At 42.6% G+C, this 18,110-nt stretch overlaps 1 protein-coding gene across 3 annotated transcripts; it reads left to right on the top strand.

The window, feature by feature from the left end:
- Window positions 1-275: 275 nt before the first annotated feature.
- LOC122421741 (binder of sperm protein homolog 2-like) lies at window positions 276-7,736 on the top strand. Of its 3 annotated transcripts, XM_043438030.1 has the most exons (5): window positions 276-401; window positions 3,078-3,110; window positions 4,840-4,904; window positions 5,363-5,510; window positions 7,648-7,736. In XM_043438030.1, exons 1-5 carry the CDS (start codon window positions 376-378, stop codon window positions 7,652-7,654), a joined length of 279 nt encoding a protein of 92 aa, XP_043293965.1. In that variant the 5' UTR covers window positions 276-375; the 3' UTR covers window positions 7,655-7,736. The 3 variants fall into 3 exon arrangements, 1 of the variants encoding a protein (XP_043293965.1); XR_006263575.1 differs by lacking the exons at window positions 276-401; window positions 7,648-7,736 and adding an exon at window positions 2,847-2,992 and having other exon boundaries at window positions 4,764-4,904; window positions 5,363-5,440; XR_006263576.1 differs by lacking the exons at window positions 276-401; window positions 7,648-7,736 and adding an exon at window positions 2,847-2,992 and having other exon boundaries at window positions 5,363-5,395.
- Window positions 7,737-18,110: the final 10,374 nt, after the last annotated feature.

The following is an 18,110-nucleotide window of genomic DNA, read 5'->3' as shown; positions in this document are numbered from 1 at the left end:
GAGGTCATGATTCTGGGAGTGATTGATGCCTGACTGGAGGACAGGGCTAGTGAGCCCCGAGTGCCCGGTCAGCCTTCAGATGTCAGGGGGCTGGGGTGAGGGAGAGAGGGCTGCCTTTAGCTTCCTCTTTCTCAGAACACACTGGGCATAAGGGAATTCCTCAGTCGGTTGGTGGTGGCATTTATTCTCATCATCAGCTGGAGCAAGAGAAGGAGGAAGAGCGGGGAGAGAAGGGGAGAGAAGAAGGAGCGGGGAGGAGAAGGGGATCTGATGATAAAAATGGTAATGTCTGCCCAGGCATACAATGTGATAAGGGCATAAAGTACAAACACAGACGATCCATAAGGATTTAGTCCCGTTCATCAGTATTAGCAGATGAAACAGCAAAGGATCATCTCCAGGTTCGTAAAACAAATAACTTATTTCCTGAAATCAGACAGAGCTGGGCGAGAGTTCAGGCTGCGAGCGTTTTGTTTTTTTTTTGACTGTGTGGGAAAGGTTTAAGTGAAAGTCTCTTTCTGCCCTTTCATCTGTAAAATGAGGGGAAGGCCATGAAGATTAAAAACTGTAGAGGTAAGAGGGTATAAAGGTTAACTGCCATGGCTGAACAAAGCAGAAAACTCACCCAGCCACTGTTAGCGTTTATAACGAAATTTAAGCAACCATAGAAAGAAAAGAAAGTGTAGTCACTCAGTCATGTCCAACTCTTTGCAACCCCATGGACTGTAGCCAGGCTCCTCTGTCCATGGAATTCTCCAGGCAAGAATACTAGAGTGGGTTGCCCTGCCCTCCTCGGGGGGACCCAGGGATGGAACCTGCGTCTCCCGCATTGCAGGTAAATTCTTTACCATCTGAGCCATTAAGTACTTAAGGAAAGCCATTAAGTACCCATGGTTTTATCCTAAAATGACCCTCATCTGCCCAGGGTGGAGCTTCAGCTTTGGGGCAGCACCACCTGGAAGAGGTTCAGAATTGGAAACAGCAACCCCCCAGAGGCAGGACTATTTCAGAGGCTCATTTTCTGCAGCCAGAGTACCTGAACTGCTTCTTAGTTCTCTGGCTTTTCTTTTTTTAATTGGAGGCTAATTACTTTACAATATTGTGATGGTTTTTGCCATACATTGACATGAATCAGCCATGGGTGTACATGTGTTCCCCATCCTGATTCCCCCTCTCACCTCCCTCCCCATCCCATCCCTCAGGGTCATCCCAGTGCACCAGCCCTGAGGACCTTGTCTCAGGCATCGAACCTGGACTGGCGATCTGTTTCACAAGTTCTCTGGCTTCTGAACAGCAATTCCCCCGCCCCCCCAAGCCTCCATTGCAGTATCTACAAAACAGAGATCATCATTAATACTCTGCAATCTATAAATATTACTGTTGTGGTATGTGCGAGGGTTGGAAAAGAATTTCCAGACACGAGGCAGAATGAGAGGAGAATAGAGTTTATTATAGTGGGAGATGCTGGTGGGCTAGTGGCCAGTTTTTATAGCCTCAAGACAGAAAATTCCAACAGGAGGGGTGGCATTGAGTGAGTGGTTAGGATGCCACAGAGTGGGTACTTTACCTAATATGGGGTCAAGGAACTGGTCATTTTAGGTGAGGAGGCTCATGGCAACAGTTGCTATGGGGCTTGGTTAATCGTGGAGATTTTTGTCCTGTGACCTTGGTATAAGACTCCATGCCTGTGACCCTAGTACAGGGCTCCACAATAGCATGTAATAATACCAATCTTACAGTGGTGTTGTAAGCATCATTTCTGTGAGATAATTAGCAGAAGGTGTTAAGTGCAGGAAGCCACCCAGAACAATCATTTATTTAATCACGATTTCGAAAACGTTGACAACTTTTCAGCTACTTTCTGAAAAGCAGGGCTAATGCTGGCTGACACAGATGACATACTCACCATGCCGTAGCTCCTGAGGCATAGAGTCTTGTGCAGACCTATGAGTGAGCATCACCATATCAAGGATCAGGAGAGTGAAGTGTATCGGTTAAGTCACTTTCATAGGTAGGTGACAATTCCAAGATAATATCAATATTGTGTCCAGAACGCAGTCTCCGTACCAGGACTTCCTGGGTTGGAACCTTTTTCCCACCAGTCAGTGGTCATATAACTTTCAAGAGTTTCCTGTTGCCTATGTTTTCTCCTCTGTAAAACTTTGGTGGGTCAGGGAGGAGAAGAGTGTTCTAAATTATAATCTCTCCTTCACAGAGTTGTTGTAAAGAGCAACTGAGGACAATGGCTGGAACATAGGAATGGCCAATTAAATACAAGCTAATGTTGTTGGTTAATAGGTCTGCGTATTTCCTTTCTAGTCTTTAATTAGGTCCAATCGGACTTTAGGGCTTCCCTGGTAGCTCAGCTGGTGAAGAATCCACCTGCAATGCAGGAGGCCTGGGTTCGATCCCTGGGTTGGGCAGATCCCCTGGAGAAGAGAACAGCTAGCCATTCTAGTATTCTGGCCTGGAGAATTCCATGGGCTGTATGGTCCATGGGGTTGCAAAGAGTCGAGCATGACAGTGACTTTCACTTTCAACCTGACTTTTATGACAGTGGAAGTGCCGCTGAGACACTTCCTGAAACAGGTTCAGGGATGATAAAGAGCAAAATGGCGTGGAAAACGAAACGAAAGGAAATCAAACAAAATCACCAAGGCTGCTGTAAATACTCAGCCTCTAGCACTGAGCAAACAAACAGGTTGTTTTCCTGAAATGTTGGCATGTGGGCAAAAGCTAGATGTTCCATCCAACTTTCAGACCTGTGGAATTTCAACCAATGGGTCAAAGTTGAGTGACCTTGGATGGGGCAGATTTATCCTGACTTACACAAAAAAAGACCTGAGGAATAGTGAGTGCTCATACCTGAATTAATGGACTGTCTTGGGTGAACATTAAACCCCCTGTCCAAATTAGAAGTAACCATAAGTCATCCAAAATGTGATAGTTTTCTGTGACAGGAGAGCAGTTAGTTGGCTGAGTCAACTTCAAGGTACCTGTAATTGCCATTTGCCTGGGAATAGAGTATTTTAGGAGGCGGTCTAAATTTTGCCTTTTTTTTTTTTTTTCTCTTTCAGACTTGATTGTCCATATCTCTCCTCCATTCTCAGGTAAGGAGACATCTTTTTTTATTTAACAAATAAAATGTGTTATTTTATTGAGTGTATCGGTTAAGTCACTTTCATAGGTAGGTGACAATTCCAAGATAATATCAATATTGTGTCCAGAACATCTCAAATGTGAGGCCCCATCTCACCCCACCCATGAAACAATGTTACATTCTGAAAGTTCCTTGCACTTACTTCCCTGTTTGTTCTGCTCTTTCATTCACTATTCTTCTTTTTTCATTCTTTCTTTCTTTAGTTAGTTAATTATTTTTGGCTACACTGCCAATGGCAGTGGGATCTTACTTCCCTGCAGGGGGATTGAACCCATACCCCCTGCCATGGAAACACTGAGTCTTAACCACTGGAAACCCAGGGAAGTTCCTCATTCACTGTTCTTCTGGCATAAAAGACCCTTTCCTGATCGTGGTAGCCAAACCATATATTTCAAGACCCAGTTAAGCCAGCCCTCCAAGATCCTGTCCCACGCTCCTTTGGAAAAGTACTCTTTTCTCCACTGAAATTAAGATTTTATCGTTTGTAGGTTAAGTTTCTTCTCTGGACCAGTCCTGACCTGTCAGTTGACACCATGGGTCTATCGTTGAGCAATATATATGTGGTCACACCTGACAAATGAGACACTGAATGAGTCACTCCATGTTAAATAAATATGAGAACTTATAAGAAGGGAGCTTGTAAGGAAGTTCTGTACAAGTGGATCCGGCATAGACTGGATGGTCAAGAGAGCTCCTCAGAGATTTACATTTAGGATGAACGTCAGGGGAGGATAAACAGGAAGAGGGTGTGTGATGTTCTTGCCAATCAGAGATCACATCTATAAATCCCCAAGACAAGAAAGACGGCGGTACACTTGGGAGACCTTACAAAGCTTGAGCAGAGAGAGCCCAAGGAAGGGTGGTTCAAGGTGAGGCTGGAGGTGCAGCTGGGAACCAGGTCAAGTAGGATATCATAAGCCACTTCAATGCTATTTCTTATCCTAAGAGTGATGGCGCGACGTCATGGCTAAGACTCCATGCACCCAATGCAGGGGGCCCAGGTTCGACCCCTAGTCGGGGAACTAGATCCCACATACTGTGACTAAGAGTTCACATGCTGCAATGAAGACCCAGTGCAGCCAAATAAATAAATAATTTTTTTTAAAAAAAGAAAAATGGAATATGAACAGAGGTGTGGCAGAGTCAGGTTAGTATTCAAGAATGAAGATATTTGCTGCAGTGTGAAGAAGAGATGGGGCAAATCAGTTAGAAGCATCCAGAAATAAGTCACTGAGTAGTCAAGACAAGTGGTCAGCTTTGAGAGATACCTAGGGACAAACTGTGAAAGGTAAGAGGTTTCTTTTACTAGGAGAGAGAGAGATAAAGGATGCCAAAAAAGACTCTAGAATTGTGTCTTGGGTCTGGTGCACAGTGGGTAGAGGACTTCCCTGAAAAGGAAGCCAGTGACTCCAGTCTGCCCCCAGGTCTGGGATGAAATAGGCTTCCTTTGATACTCATTTGGCTATTTTTGTGCCAGACCCAGAGAAGGCAGGGAGAGAGATGAGCCACATGTGGATGTGGGGGAGGTAGGTGCCATCAAATGTGACAGACTAAGTTAGAAAGTCAATTCCCTTTGTCAGTTTGCTTGTTTTCTCTTTTCCAGTGTATAAAAACTATTCCTGTATCTTTCCATTTGTGTATGATGACATTATCTACCACAACTGCATCTCTGTCCGCAGTGACTATGCCTGGTGCTCTATCGATGAGATATTCCAAGGTAGATGGCGGTATTGCACCGCGGAAGGTGAGCATCGCAAGGATGTGTTTAGATGACTAGGATCCAAGAAGCAGCTGGCTACATGGTTTTTGCTGTCAGATAAAGCTGCATCCAAATCCTGACTCTTTACAGGGTTGTTGTTGTTTAGTTGCTAAGTCGTGTCTGATTCTCTGTGACCCCATGGACTGTAGCCCGCCAGGTTCCTCTGTCCATGGGATTTCCCAAGCAAGAAGACTAGAGTGGGTTGCCATTTCTGTCTCCAGGGGATCTTCCCAGCCTAGGGACTGAACCTGTGTCTCCTGCATCTTCTACATTGACAGGCGGACTCTTTATCACTGAGCCACCCCAGAAGCCCTTGATGTTGTTTAACCGCCTCGAAAACAGTTCTGTGTGGTAGAGAAAGCATGTGTTGTGAGTGCAGCGATGGTTAAAGCTAAGACTTTTTATGTTCACGTTTCTCCTTCTGCTCCATCCTTTCTTTGCAGATCCCCCAAGCTGCACCTTCCCTTTCTTGTACAGAAATAAATACTTTTATGAATGCACCAAGGAAGGCTATGTTTTGAGTCGCAGTTGGTGTTCATTGACAAGAGATTATAACAAAGATGGAAAATGGAAACAATGCTCTCCTTACCAGTAAGTTGGTTGAGGAAGGATGGAGTGGGGGGATCTTATAGATATCTTAAAGAGGGGATCCTCTGGGTTAATGGAAAGGGAAGCTTGGGGTCAATAATTTCTTGTGATGGCTTAGATCAGGGGTCAGCAAACATTCCCTGTAAAGAACCTACTAGTCAGTAATTTAGGCTGTACAGGCCATACTCAGTTCTTCCTTGGAGCACAAAAACAGCCACAGGTTATAAAAATAATAGTAAATATGGGTGTATTTCAATAAGATTTTTTTTATAGGCTTTAAATTTGAGTCTCAAAAAAATTAAAAATAAACTATAAGCAAGAAGGGACTTTCCTGACAGTCCAGTGGTTAAGACTCTGAGATTCCACTACAGGGTGTGTGGGTTCGATCCCCGGCCAGGGAAATAAGATCCTGCATGCCCCAAGGCATGGCCAAAAAATAAATAAATGAATGAATCTCATATAATTTTCAGGAGTCACAAAATACCAGTCACCTTGTGATTTTTGTTTTTCTTTCAACCTTTTTTAAAATATATTAATATCTCTACTTCTCTATTATATTGCCCTTTCCTTCATTGGAAAAACAACCACTGTTGTCAACCACTCAAAAATGAGAAAACTAAAAAAAAAAAAAAAAAAATGAGAAAACTGTTAGTTCACAAGCCATCCAGAAATAGATGGTGGGTGGGATTTGGCCTGCAGGCTCTAGTTTGCTGCCCCTGGCTTGGATGATTTGTCTGTGATCTCATTCAAACGAAGAATTGAAACTTTGAAATTTTCAAGTTTCCATTGAAAAGAAGATAGGAGAAGGAGACGTGTGGTTAACGACACTGGAGAGCTTACCCATTTCTGGGCTTCCCAGGTGGCTCCACGGTAAAAAATCTGCCTGCAATGCTGGAGACGCAGAAGACACAGGTTCGATCCCTGGGTCGGGAAGATCCACTGGAAGGGGGAATGTCAACCCACTCCAGTATTCTTGCCTGGACAACCCCATGGACAGAGGAGCCTGGTGGGCTACAGTCCATGGGGCCACAAAGAGTCTGACAATGACTGATCACACACACCCCACACCAGACAGCCATTCATTTGGAAATGCCTTTGGGGCATTACAATACCAGTAACAGGAAGACAAAGAGCCCGGGCATTCCCTATCCACAATGAAATTCTAGTAAATGATGGGGCTGAACTTTCTTGTCGGGCTTCCAGAAAAGTTGAAGCCCCATTGGAACCCAGGCATAGAAACTATATTCTTTTACATGTGTAAGGGGTCCCACTTCCTCCCCCAACTGATTTGGATTGATTCTTGAACCTTCCCTGGAGCTCAGTCAATAGTTGTTAATTCCTGGGTTGATCTGCAGACTTGCTTCTTGGTAAGATGCCAGGAGGTTTCTGTGGTTTCTAAACTTGGCCTTCAATTGGATGTTGCCTCATCTGTGAGCTTTTCATTACCTTATAAAAGGGTATCAGTGGTGCTTGGCTATAGCTCTCCAATTCCATCATTTTAACAACTTCCTTAACAATGAAAATTATCAATTTAGGAAATTTGTTCAAATAATGGATTACACGCATTTGTGCTCAGTCACTTCAGTTGTGTCCAACACTTAGCCACCTATGGACCATAACCCGCTAGTTTTCTCTGTCCATGGGATCTCCAAGGCAAGAATACTGGACTGGGTGGTCATTCCGTTCTCTAGGGGATCTTCCTGACCTAGGAATAGAACCTGGGTCTCCTGCATTGCAGGTGGATTCTTTAATGCTGAACCACCAGGAAACATAATTTATGCAAATCAGCAACTTAGAATGATCAATAATGGCATATTGAATTTGAGAGTGAGAGAGAAATACACCTTCTCTTTGTTGTTTAGTTGCTAAGTAGTTTCTCTTTTTCTACCCCAAGGACTGTAGCCCACCAGACTCCTCTGTCATGGGATTTTCCAGACAGGGGATCTTCCTGACCCAGGGATTGAACCCACATTGGGTTGTGGTAGGTGGATTCTTTACCGCTGAGCCATCCTGTTCTATGTATTCATGCTGTGTAGATCTTAGAGGTAGGCCAGATGTCCAATTAAGGAGAAGCAAGGATTATCCTATCTTGAAGGTGATGGACTGAGATACTGATGATAATCTCTTTTTTCATCCACAGTCTTTAAGTCTTGGTGTTCTCAGAGAGGCAGAAGTTACAGGATTCTTCAGCTGCCTCTCAAAATACATCCTTTCCCTGGTCATTCTGACCAATAAAGATTTCCTCTGTCTTCCGTGTGAATGACTCCTTCTCTCCAAAAAAGATACAACAAAAGCTTAGTGATAGTCAGTGCAATGCTGGCTGGGGTGGGGGTGGGAGACCAGTAGTATATTTATGGAGAACAACTTGAATTCAAATAAAAACCCCGATGAATTGCTAACAGCATAATCTGTGGCAAGTTAACTAAATTCTTAGAGAAACTCACTTCCCCTTACACAATTTTAAAATTATGGTATACACTTTTAGTTTTTTGAGATAAAATTTATGATATACAATTAACCATTTTAAAGTGAACAGTTCAGTGGCATTTAGTACAGTTACAATGCTCTGCAACCATCATCTCTGTCTAGTTTCAAAACATTTTCGTTATCCCGAGAGGAAACCTTGTACCCATGAGCAGTCATTCTTCAATCTCTCATCCCTCCAGCCCCTGGGAACTATTAGCCCCAACCCTCTCCTGGATATTTCATATAGTACGTGATCATCAGTGTCTGGCTTCTTTCACTTGGCGTGATGTTGTTGAGGCTCACCCCACATTGTCACTCATGCCAATATTTAATTTCTTCCCATGGCTGAGAAATATTTATCTCTCTGGATATACTGTGTTTTATTTATCCATGGCTGTTGTTCAGTACACTAAGTCGTGTCTGACTCTCTGTAACCCCATGGACTGCAGCACACTGGGCTTCCCTGTCCTTCACTGTCTCCCAGAGTTTGCCCAAACTCATGTCCATTGAGTCGGTGATGCTTCTAACCATCTCATGTAGATTTTATAAAGCACATACGTCATATGTATACAGGCTAGGTGAATTTCCGCTGAACACTCCGTGTAACTGACAACTATATTTAAAAAAAAACAAAACATCATTTCTAGCCCTGCTTCATTCCCTTTTCCAGGCACTACCCACCCAAATGGCACCAACAGACTTGCCAGTTGAAGCAGGGTTGCCATAAACCTTCAATTTAAAAAAAAAGGGGGGGGTACTTCCCTCTTGATTCAGTGGTTAATAGTCTGCACTTCCACTGCTGGGGACAGGGTCTCCATCCTTGGTCAGGGAACTAAATCCCACATGTGGCAACTAAGACCCAGCACAACCAAATAAAAAATTTTTAAATGGGGAAGAAACAATGGAAAATAACTTCAATAAACAAAGAAGCAAAGAAACAAGATAGGACTAAGGAAACAGAAAACTGTTGAAAGGCTGCGAGATCAAATGTGTTAGTGATAATAGTCAAGGAAAATAAGTTAAATACCCAAATTTTTTTTTAAAAAGAGAATTATTTGAAAAGAACAAAATTGCATTATATGGTGCTTCCAGGAAGCTCTTTGAAAAAGGTCAGGGATGGGATGCAGACACAGGATACGGTTGTGCAGGCAGCAGAGAAGATTGTAGGAAAATCTTGTGAGAAAGCAGGGGTCCTTGATCAATAGACAATTCAGGTAGTTCATGTGGCTATTACCCAGCGCTGCTGACCGTCTCTGCAAATCTAGTAAAATAGTAACATGATGGCCTTTTGGTTCTCAGAAATCAATACCACTCTGTGTCTGATGAGGGTTGTATGAATGTCGTTAAGGTTAATGAAGTGGAGAGGAGGGGAGCTTAATACTTTGTTCTCTCAGATGCCCCCCAGAACATTCTGTTCAAAGCAGAGATGGGACTCCTTCTGAAAGCACCATTAAATGGCCATCGCAGGTGCCTTGGGGGCAAAGGATGGCCTAGGGCCATTTCTCCATTCCACCCACATACTGCTCTAAAGTTTGCTCTCACCTAGAATTCTCTGGTGGGGCTATCTGCATATTCTGCAAATTTCCAGGCAAAGCAACTGCCACGCAAAGCTATCCCAGAATCTCTGGATTCCTTTCACACGCAGTGTATCGGGTGTTCCTTTTTGTACAGAGTATGTGTGGCTAAAGGATTCTACAGAACAGAATAGGCAGCGCTCAGTTGCTCAGTCGTGTCTGGCTCTTTGCGACCCCGCTGACTGTAGCCTGCCAGGCTCCTCTGTCCGTGGGATTTCCCAGGCAAGAATGCTGGAGTGGGTTGCCATCTCCTCCTCCAGGGGATCTTCCAGACCCAGCGATTGAACCCATGTCTCCTGCATTTCCTGCATTGCAGGTGGATTCGTTATTGCTGATTCACCTGGGAAGCCTGTACAGAATAGGAAAGAAGTTCTAAATTCTGTTTTGAGAAGTTCCTGTTTCTAGGAGTCTGTCTTCCCTTCCTGGAATCCTAGCCCTCATCCAAGATGGGTGAGATTCTGAGAAGTCTCAGCTTTGCACAATGAAATCAATGGGCATCACCTTATAGGGAAGACTCATGTAGCCCTGAAAGAACGGTGTAGCAAATGGAATCAAAGAGCTCTGTATCAGATCTAAACGTAAGGCCAGATACTATAAAACTTAGAAAAATAGGCAGAACACTCTCTGGCATAAATCGCAGCAAGAACTTTTCTGATCCACATCCTTGAGTAATGAAAATAAAAACATGAATAAACAAATGGGACCTAATAAAACTTAAATCTGCCCAGCAAAGGAAACCATAAACAAAACGAAAAGCCCTCAGAATGGGAGATGATATTTTCACAGGAAGCAACCATCAAGGGATTAATCTCAAAAATATACAAACAACCCAATCAATATCAAAAAACAACCCAATCAAAAAACTGGGTGGAAGATCTAAATGTTTCTCCAAAGAAGACATGCAGACCATAAAAAACCACATGAAAAGATGCTCAATATCACTATTACAGAAACGCAAACCAAAACTACAATGAGGTATCATCTCACACTGGTCAGAATGTCCATTATCAAAAAATCTACAAACAATAAATGCTGGAATGCACACTAAGTCACTTCAGTCGTGTCCAACTCTTTGTGACCCAGTAGATTGCAGCCCACCAAGCTCATCTGTCCATGGGATTCTCCATGCAAGAATACTGGAGTGGGTTGCCATTTCCCAATGCTGGAGAGGGTGTGGAGAAAAGGGAATCCTCCTACACTGTTGGTGGGAATACAAACTGGTACTGCCACTGTGGCGAACAGTGTGAAAGTTCCTTAAAAATCTGAGAATGGAGCTGCCACATGACCCAGCAACTCCACTTCTTGGCTTAGATCTGGGCAAAATCATAATTCAAGACATTCAGTTCAGTTCAGTTCAGTCGCTCAGTCGTGTCCAACTCCTTGCAATCCCATGAACCGCAGCACACTAGGCCTCCCTGTCCATCACCAACTCGCGGAATCTACCCAAATCCATGTCCATCGAGTCGGTGATGCTATCCAGCCATCTCATCCTCTGTCGTCCCCTTCTCCTCCTGCCCCCCAATCCCTCCCAGCATCAGGGTCTTTTCCAATGAGTCAGCTCTTCACATCCGGTGGCCAAAGTATTGGAGTTTTAGTTTCAACATCAGTCCCTCCAGTGAACACCCAGGACTGATCTCCTTTAGGATGGTCTGGTTGGATCTCCTTGCAGTCCAAGGGACTCTCAAGAGTCTTCTCCAACACCACAGTTCAAAAGCATCAATTCTCTGGCGCTCAGCTTTCTTTATAGTCCAACTCTCACATCCATACATGACTACTGGAAAAACCATAGCCTTAACTAGATGGACCTTTGTTGGCAAAGTAATGTCTCTGCTTTTTAATATGCTACCTAGGTTGGTCATAACTTTCCTTCCAAGGAGCAAGCGTCTTTTAATTTCATGGCTACAGTCACCATCTGCAGTGATTTTGGAGCCCAGAAAAATAAAGTCAGCCTATGTTTCCACTGTTTCCCCATCTATTTGCCATGAAGTGATGGGACTGGGTGCCATGATCTTAGTTTTCTGAATGTTGAGCTTTAAGCCAACTTTTTCACTCTCCTCTTTCACTTTCATCAAGACATAGGCAACCCCTATTTTCAGGGCAGCAGTATTTACACTAGAATGAATGTGAAATGTGGAAATAGTGTCCTTTTGGAAGATGGCATCTATTATAAATATACTTCCAAATGATAGTCTCATCCTTTCCCTCTGCCTCCATCACACTGGCACTTACCCTCTTAGCCTGCATAACTTGTCCTCATTCTTGAGAATATCAGCTTTCACATCCCTTCCTCTAAGAAACTGAGGGCTTGCCTGGTGGCTCAGAGCTAAAGAATCCCCTGCCAATGCAGGAGACGTGGGTTCGATCCCTGGGTCCGGAATATTCCTCTGGAGAAGCAAATGGCAACCCGCTCCAGTATTCTTGCCTGGGAAATCCTGTGAACAGAGAAGCCCAGCAGGCTGTAGTCCATGGGGTCATAAAAGAGTCAAACATGACTCAGTGAACAGCAAAGAAACTTGAATTTCTTTTTTTTTTTCTTTTGGGACACATGTGCCCTCTTCCAGGTGGATCATGCTGCTAATCGTACCCAGTTTGGGGAGAAAATTCACAACTTTGGGCTGATCCAAGAGAAGCTGGCCCGGATGGCTATGCTGCAGTATGTGACTGAGGTGAGTGCCACCCCCTGTCCCCAGAGCCCTTCTTCCCAGATGGGTCAGACTACAACTCAGAAACTTGATTTTCAACCAGGAACATTTTGGTTGTCACAACTGAAGCAAGAGGCTCTACCGCCATCTAGTGGGTAGAGGCCAGGGATGCTGCTAAGCGCAGGACGGCAAACAATGATGGGGCCCAGTTCAGTTCAGTTCAGTCCAGTCGCTCAGTCGTGTCCGGCTCCTCGGGACCCCATGGGCCACAGCACATCAGACTTCCCTGTCTGTCACCAACTCCTGGAGCTTGCTCAAACTCATGTCCATCGAGTCGGTGATGTCATCCAACCAGCTCATCCTCTGTCATCCCCTTCTCCCCCTGCCTTCAATCTTTCCCAGCATCAGGGTCTTTTCCAGTGAGTCAGTTCTTCACATCAGGTGGCCAAAGTATTGGAGCTTCAGCTTCAGCATCAGTCCTTCCAATGAACATTCAGGGTTGACTTCCTTTAGGATGGACTGGTTTGATCTCCTTGCAGTCCAAGGGGATGTCCACTCTGCCCAGACTGAGGTCTAAGGCTTAGTCTAGCTCTAGCATCTCTCTCACAGGGTTTGGGTAACAGAGCCCCCTGGGAACTTCCTCAGGCTCTTCGATGTTCTGATCTGCTACTTTGAAACTGCCTACGTTCTCACTTTTGCCCCTAGAAGTTGAGGGAGAATAGGAACATATTTGATATCTATTTCATATCCTTGGAGCACGTGTATGGCATTGACTTGCACAATTTCCTTTATAGAATAAAAGAAAAAAATGGCTTTTGCTTGCATATCACATACTCTCAGCACTATCTGTGGAAACTCTCGACTGAAGAAAAACACCTGCAAGGTTGTGTGTTGTTTTATTTGGGGAGCTTGCTGAGGACTATAGCCTGGGAGACAGAAGTTCAGATCGCTTTGAGAAACTGCTCTGAAGAGGTAAGGGAGGAACCATGATATACACCAGGGTGTTTTTGTTTGTTTATTTGTTTTTGTTGGAAGAAAAAAAAAATGTAGTCGAACATCAAGAGAGTACTGTGAATTACAAAGAGCAGATTTCACAGGTTATTCATTTTATGGCTTTTTCATGTATGAGAAGATGCAAGAATCTGGATTCATCGAAATTATTCCTTAGATGTGCAGTCTTAACTACTGAGGGTCAGTATCCAACGCAGAGAATTCTTCTTGCTTTTCTCCACCCTGAATTCCCCTAGAGGTGCATTATCAGTGTGCAGTCCTCATGGCTAAAGATCCTTTTAGAACTGGGATGGTGGGCAGCGTTCTTTGTTTACAGCGTCCCCTGTTGGTCATAAATGGACTAAGCTTTGGGAGGGATCTAGTGACCAGTTAGTCCTACAACTCTAAGAATTATCTTTCCTAGGTCAGATGAGATTTTGGTTGATAGGACACTCAATATGCTATTTTTGAATTAAGCCCTGTTGATAACCTAAAGTTCTCTGGATTGTCTGTCTTACTAGTCTGTTATGAGTCCAGCAATGTTTGCCCTTGTTTCTTCCCTCACTAGAGTTGCACCATTACAATTATTCTATACAATTATATATGTGATTAATTGCCTTACGACATTTAGCCATCATTCGTCTTGTCGGAGGCCTACATCTTGGGTAAAACAAGAGACAACAATCTTATAAAGTAGACAGGATACAAGTAATAAAGTTAGTGACGTTAATAAGGTCACAGTATACCAGAGAAAGGCACAAACCATAAATAATTTGAAAACCACAAAGAGAGAACAAGTTAAAACACTGATTGTTATAACCAGTTCTGGGTGGTGCAGTGGTAAAGAATCTGCCTGCCAATGCAGGAGACACAAGATATGCAGGTTCAGTCCCCGGGTGGGGAAGATCCCCTGGAGACAGAAATGGCAACCCACTCCAGTATTCTTGTCTGGAGAAACCCATGGACAGAGGAGTTTGGCAGGCTACACTCCATGGGATAACGAAGAGTTGGACACAACTGAGCACAAATCTGAATTGCAATAAGCTATCAAGTCCTGAGAGGACTCAGCTGGAGAAGCCAAAATCTATAGGGATCAGGTAGAGAGAAAAAGATAAATATTTCATCTTTGTTTGCAAAGGTGTAGTTTGCCGTCTTGCTGTAGTATGTAATTAGCATAAAAGGAAAGGCTTTCTGGAAAACAAAGATGAAAAGCCAACAATATTTCAGACAATCAGTGATACAGTTATGAGACATATTTCCCATTTCATTCACTCAGTTGTGTCTGACTGTTTGCGACCCCATGGACTGTAGCCCGCCAGGTTCCTCTGTCCATGGAGATTCTCCAGACAAGAATACTGGAGTGGCTTGCCATACCCTCCTCCAGGGGATCTTCCCAACCTAGGGATCGAACCTAGGTTCGAACCACATTGCAGACAGATTCTTTACTGTCTGAGTCCAGGGAGGCCCATTCAGTCCCATGCATATAATTAATTCCTGTTGATATAGATGAAGCCAGCAAGTTTTCCATTACAGTTTCATAATTTTTTTTATCTCACTCAACAGTATGATCTGAAAGTCATCAGAATCATTATGTGTCAAAAAGTCTTTTTATGAATCTTCTTGAAGATCTTCATTTGGTAAAAACCTCAGAGTAAAACAATGACTATAAATGACAAAAAAACACTGATCTGCTGCCTAAATGATATTAAAAAATGGAATTACCCAACCACATTTTCTTCAGTTTGCTTTTATTAGTACCTGAATATGAGTCTCCAGTTTTAACTTTTTGTTGTGTGGGCTCAGCTAACCCTGTTGGTTTCCTTATATGTGCTCAGTTGTGTCCAACTCTTTTTGATCCCATGGACTGTAGCCAACCAGGTTCCTCTCTCCATGGGATTTCCCAGGCAAGAATACTGGAGTGGGTTGCCATTTCCTCCTCCAGGGGATCTTCCAGATCCAGAGATCAAACCAGTATCTCTTATATCTCCTGCATTGGCAAGTGAATTCTTTACCACTGAACCATCTTGGAAGACCATACTGAACATTCCTTTAGTATACTTAATTAATATTACCTGAGGGGCAGATTTATAAGCCCTGTTTTATAACATCAGGCAGGGGAACATTTCCCCCACATAACGTCTATCCCATAATATAATTAGGGATCAGTGTAAAAAGTATCCATTTTACATTAGCAATGTAACCATCTCACATAAAGCCTTTTCTTTTATTTTTTTTCTTTATTTTTATTAGTTGGAGGCTAATTACTTTACAATATTGTAGTGGTTTTTGCCATACATTGACATGAATCAACCATGGATTTACATGTGTTCCCCATCCTGAACCCCCCTCCCACATCCCTCCCCATCCCATCCCTCTGGGTTATCCCAGTGCACCAGCCCCGAGCACTTGTCTCATGCATCCAACCTGGACTGGTGATCTGTTTCACACTTGATAATATACATGTTTCGATGCTGTTCTCTCGAAACATCCCACCCTCGCCTTCTCCCACAGAGTCCAAAAGTGTGTTCTATACAACTGTGTCTCTTTTTCTGTCTTGCATATAGGGTTATTATTACCATCTTTCTAAATTCCATATATATGCGTTAGTATACTGTATTGGTGTTTATCTTTCTGGCTTACTTCACTCTGTATAATAGGCTCCAGTTTCATCCATCTCAGTAGAACTGATTCAAATGTATTCTTTTTAATGGCTGAGTAATATTCCATTGTGTATATGTACCATAGCTTCCTTATCCATTTGTCTGCTGATGGGCATCTAGGTTGCTTCCATGTCCTGGCTATTATAAACAGTGCTGCGATGAACATTGGGGTGCACGTGTCTCTTTCAGATCTGGTTTCCTCAGTGTGTATGCCCAGAAGTGGGATTGCTGGGTCACATGGCAGTTCTATTTCCAGTTTTTTAAGAAATCTCCACACTGTTCTCCATAGTGGCTGTACTAGTTTGCATTCCCACCAACAGTGTAAGAGGGTTCCCTTTTCTCCACACCCTCTCCAGCATTTATTGCTTGTAGACTTTTGGATAGCAGCCATTCTGACTGGCGTGTAATGGTACCTCATTGTGGTTTTGATTTGCATTTCTCTGATAATGAGTGATGTTGAGCATCTTTTCATGTGTTTGTTAGCCATCTGTATGTCTTCTTTGGAGAAATGTCTGTTTAGATCTTTGGCCCATTTTTTGATTGGGTCATTTATTTTTCTGGAATTGAGCTGCTGGAGTTGCTTGTATATTTTTGAGATTAATCTTTTGTCTGTTGCTTCGTTTGCTATTATTTTCTCCGATTCTGAAGGCTCTCTTTTCACCTTGCTTATAGTTTCCTTTGTTGTGCAAAAGCTTTTAAGTTTCATTAGGTCCCATTTGTTTATTTTTGCTTTTATTTCCAATATTCTTGGAGGTGGCTCATAGAGGATCTTGCTGTGATTTATGTCAGAGAGTGTTTTGCCTATGTTCTCCTCTAGGAGTTTTATAGTTTCTGGTCTTACATTTAGGTCTTTAATCCATTTTGAGTTTATTTTTGTGTATGGTGTTAGAAAGTGTTCTAGTTTCATTCTTTTACAAGTGGTTGACCCGTTTTCCCAGCACCACTTGTTAAAGTTGTCTTTTTTCCATTGTATATTCTTGCCTCCTTGTTCAAAGATAAGGTGTCCATAGGTACATGGATTTATCTCTGGGCTTTCTATTTTGTTCCATTGATCTATATTTCTGTCTTTGTGCCAGTACCATGCTGTCTTTTTTTTTTTCAATTATTTTTATTAGTTGGAGGCTAATTACTTCACAACATTGCAGTGGGTTTTGTCATACATTGACATGAATCAGCCATCATGCTGTCTTGATGACTGTGACTTTGTAGTAGAGCCTGAAGTCAGGCAGGTTGATTCCTCCAGTTCCATTCTTCTTTCTCAAGATTGCTTTGGCTATTCGAGGTTTTTTGTATTTCCATACAAATTGTGAAATTATTTGTTCTAGTTCTGTGAAAAATACTATTGGTAGCTTGATAGGGATTGCATTGAATCTATAGACTGCTTTAGGTAGTATACTCATTTTCACAATATTGATTCTTCCAATCCATGAACACGGTATATTTCTCCATCTATTTGTGTCCTCTTTGATTTCTTTCATCAGTGTTTTATAGTTTTCTATATATAGGTCTTTTGTTTCTTTAGGTAGATATATTCCTAAGTATTTTATCCTTTTTGTTGCAATGGTGAATGGTATCGTGTCCTTAATTTCTCTTTCTGTTTTCTCATTGTTAGTGTATAGGAATACAAAGGATTTCTGTGCATTGATTTTATATCCTGCAACTTTACTATATTCATTGATTAGCTCTAGTAATTTTCTGATAGAGTCTTTAGGGTTTTCTATGTAGAGGATCATGTCATCTGCAAACAGTGAGAGTTTCACTTCTTCTTTTCCTATTTGGATTCCCTTTACTTCTTTTTCTGCTCTGATTGCTGTGGCCAAAACTTCCAACACTATGTTGAATAGTAGTGGTGAGAGTGGGCACCCTTGTCTTGTTCCTGACTTTAGGGGAAATGCTTTCAATTTTTCACCATTGAGGATAATGTTTGCTGTGGGTTTGTCACATATAGTTTTTATTATGTTGAGGTATGTTCCTTCTATTCCTACTTTCTGGAGAGTTTTTGTCATGAATGGATGTTGAATTTTGTCAAAGGCTCATAAAGCCCTTTCAAATACACCAATCATTATAAACATTTTTCTCAGTCCTATCAACACTTATACCCTTACTTTTAGCCTATCAACAAGTCTTGGTCTTACAAGGAGTCCCAGAAATTTTCCTTTGAAAACAAAAAAGATTTTTTTTTCAATGTGGACCATTTTAAAAGTCTTTATTGAATTTGTTACAGTACTGTTTCTGTTTTGATTTGGTTTTTCGACCTTGAGACATGTGGGG

The sequence above is a fragment of the Cervus canadensis genome, chromosome 18 (genome assembly GCF_019320065.1).
Source record: "Cervus canadensis isolate Bull #8, Minnesota chromosome 18, ASM1932006v1, whole genome shotgun sequence".
Lineage (NCBI taxonomy): Eukaryota > Metazoa > Chordata > Mammalia > Artiodactyla > Cervidae > Cervus > Cervus canadensis.
This window is presented reverse-complemented; position numbering and strand designations above follow the sequence as displayed.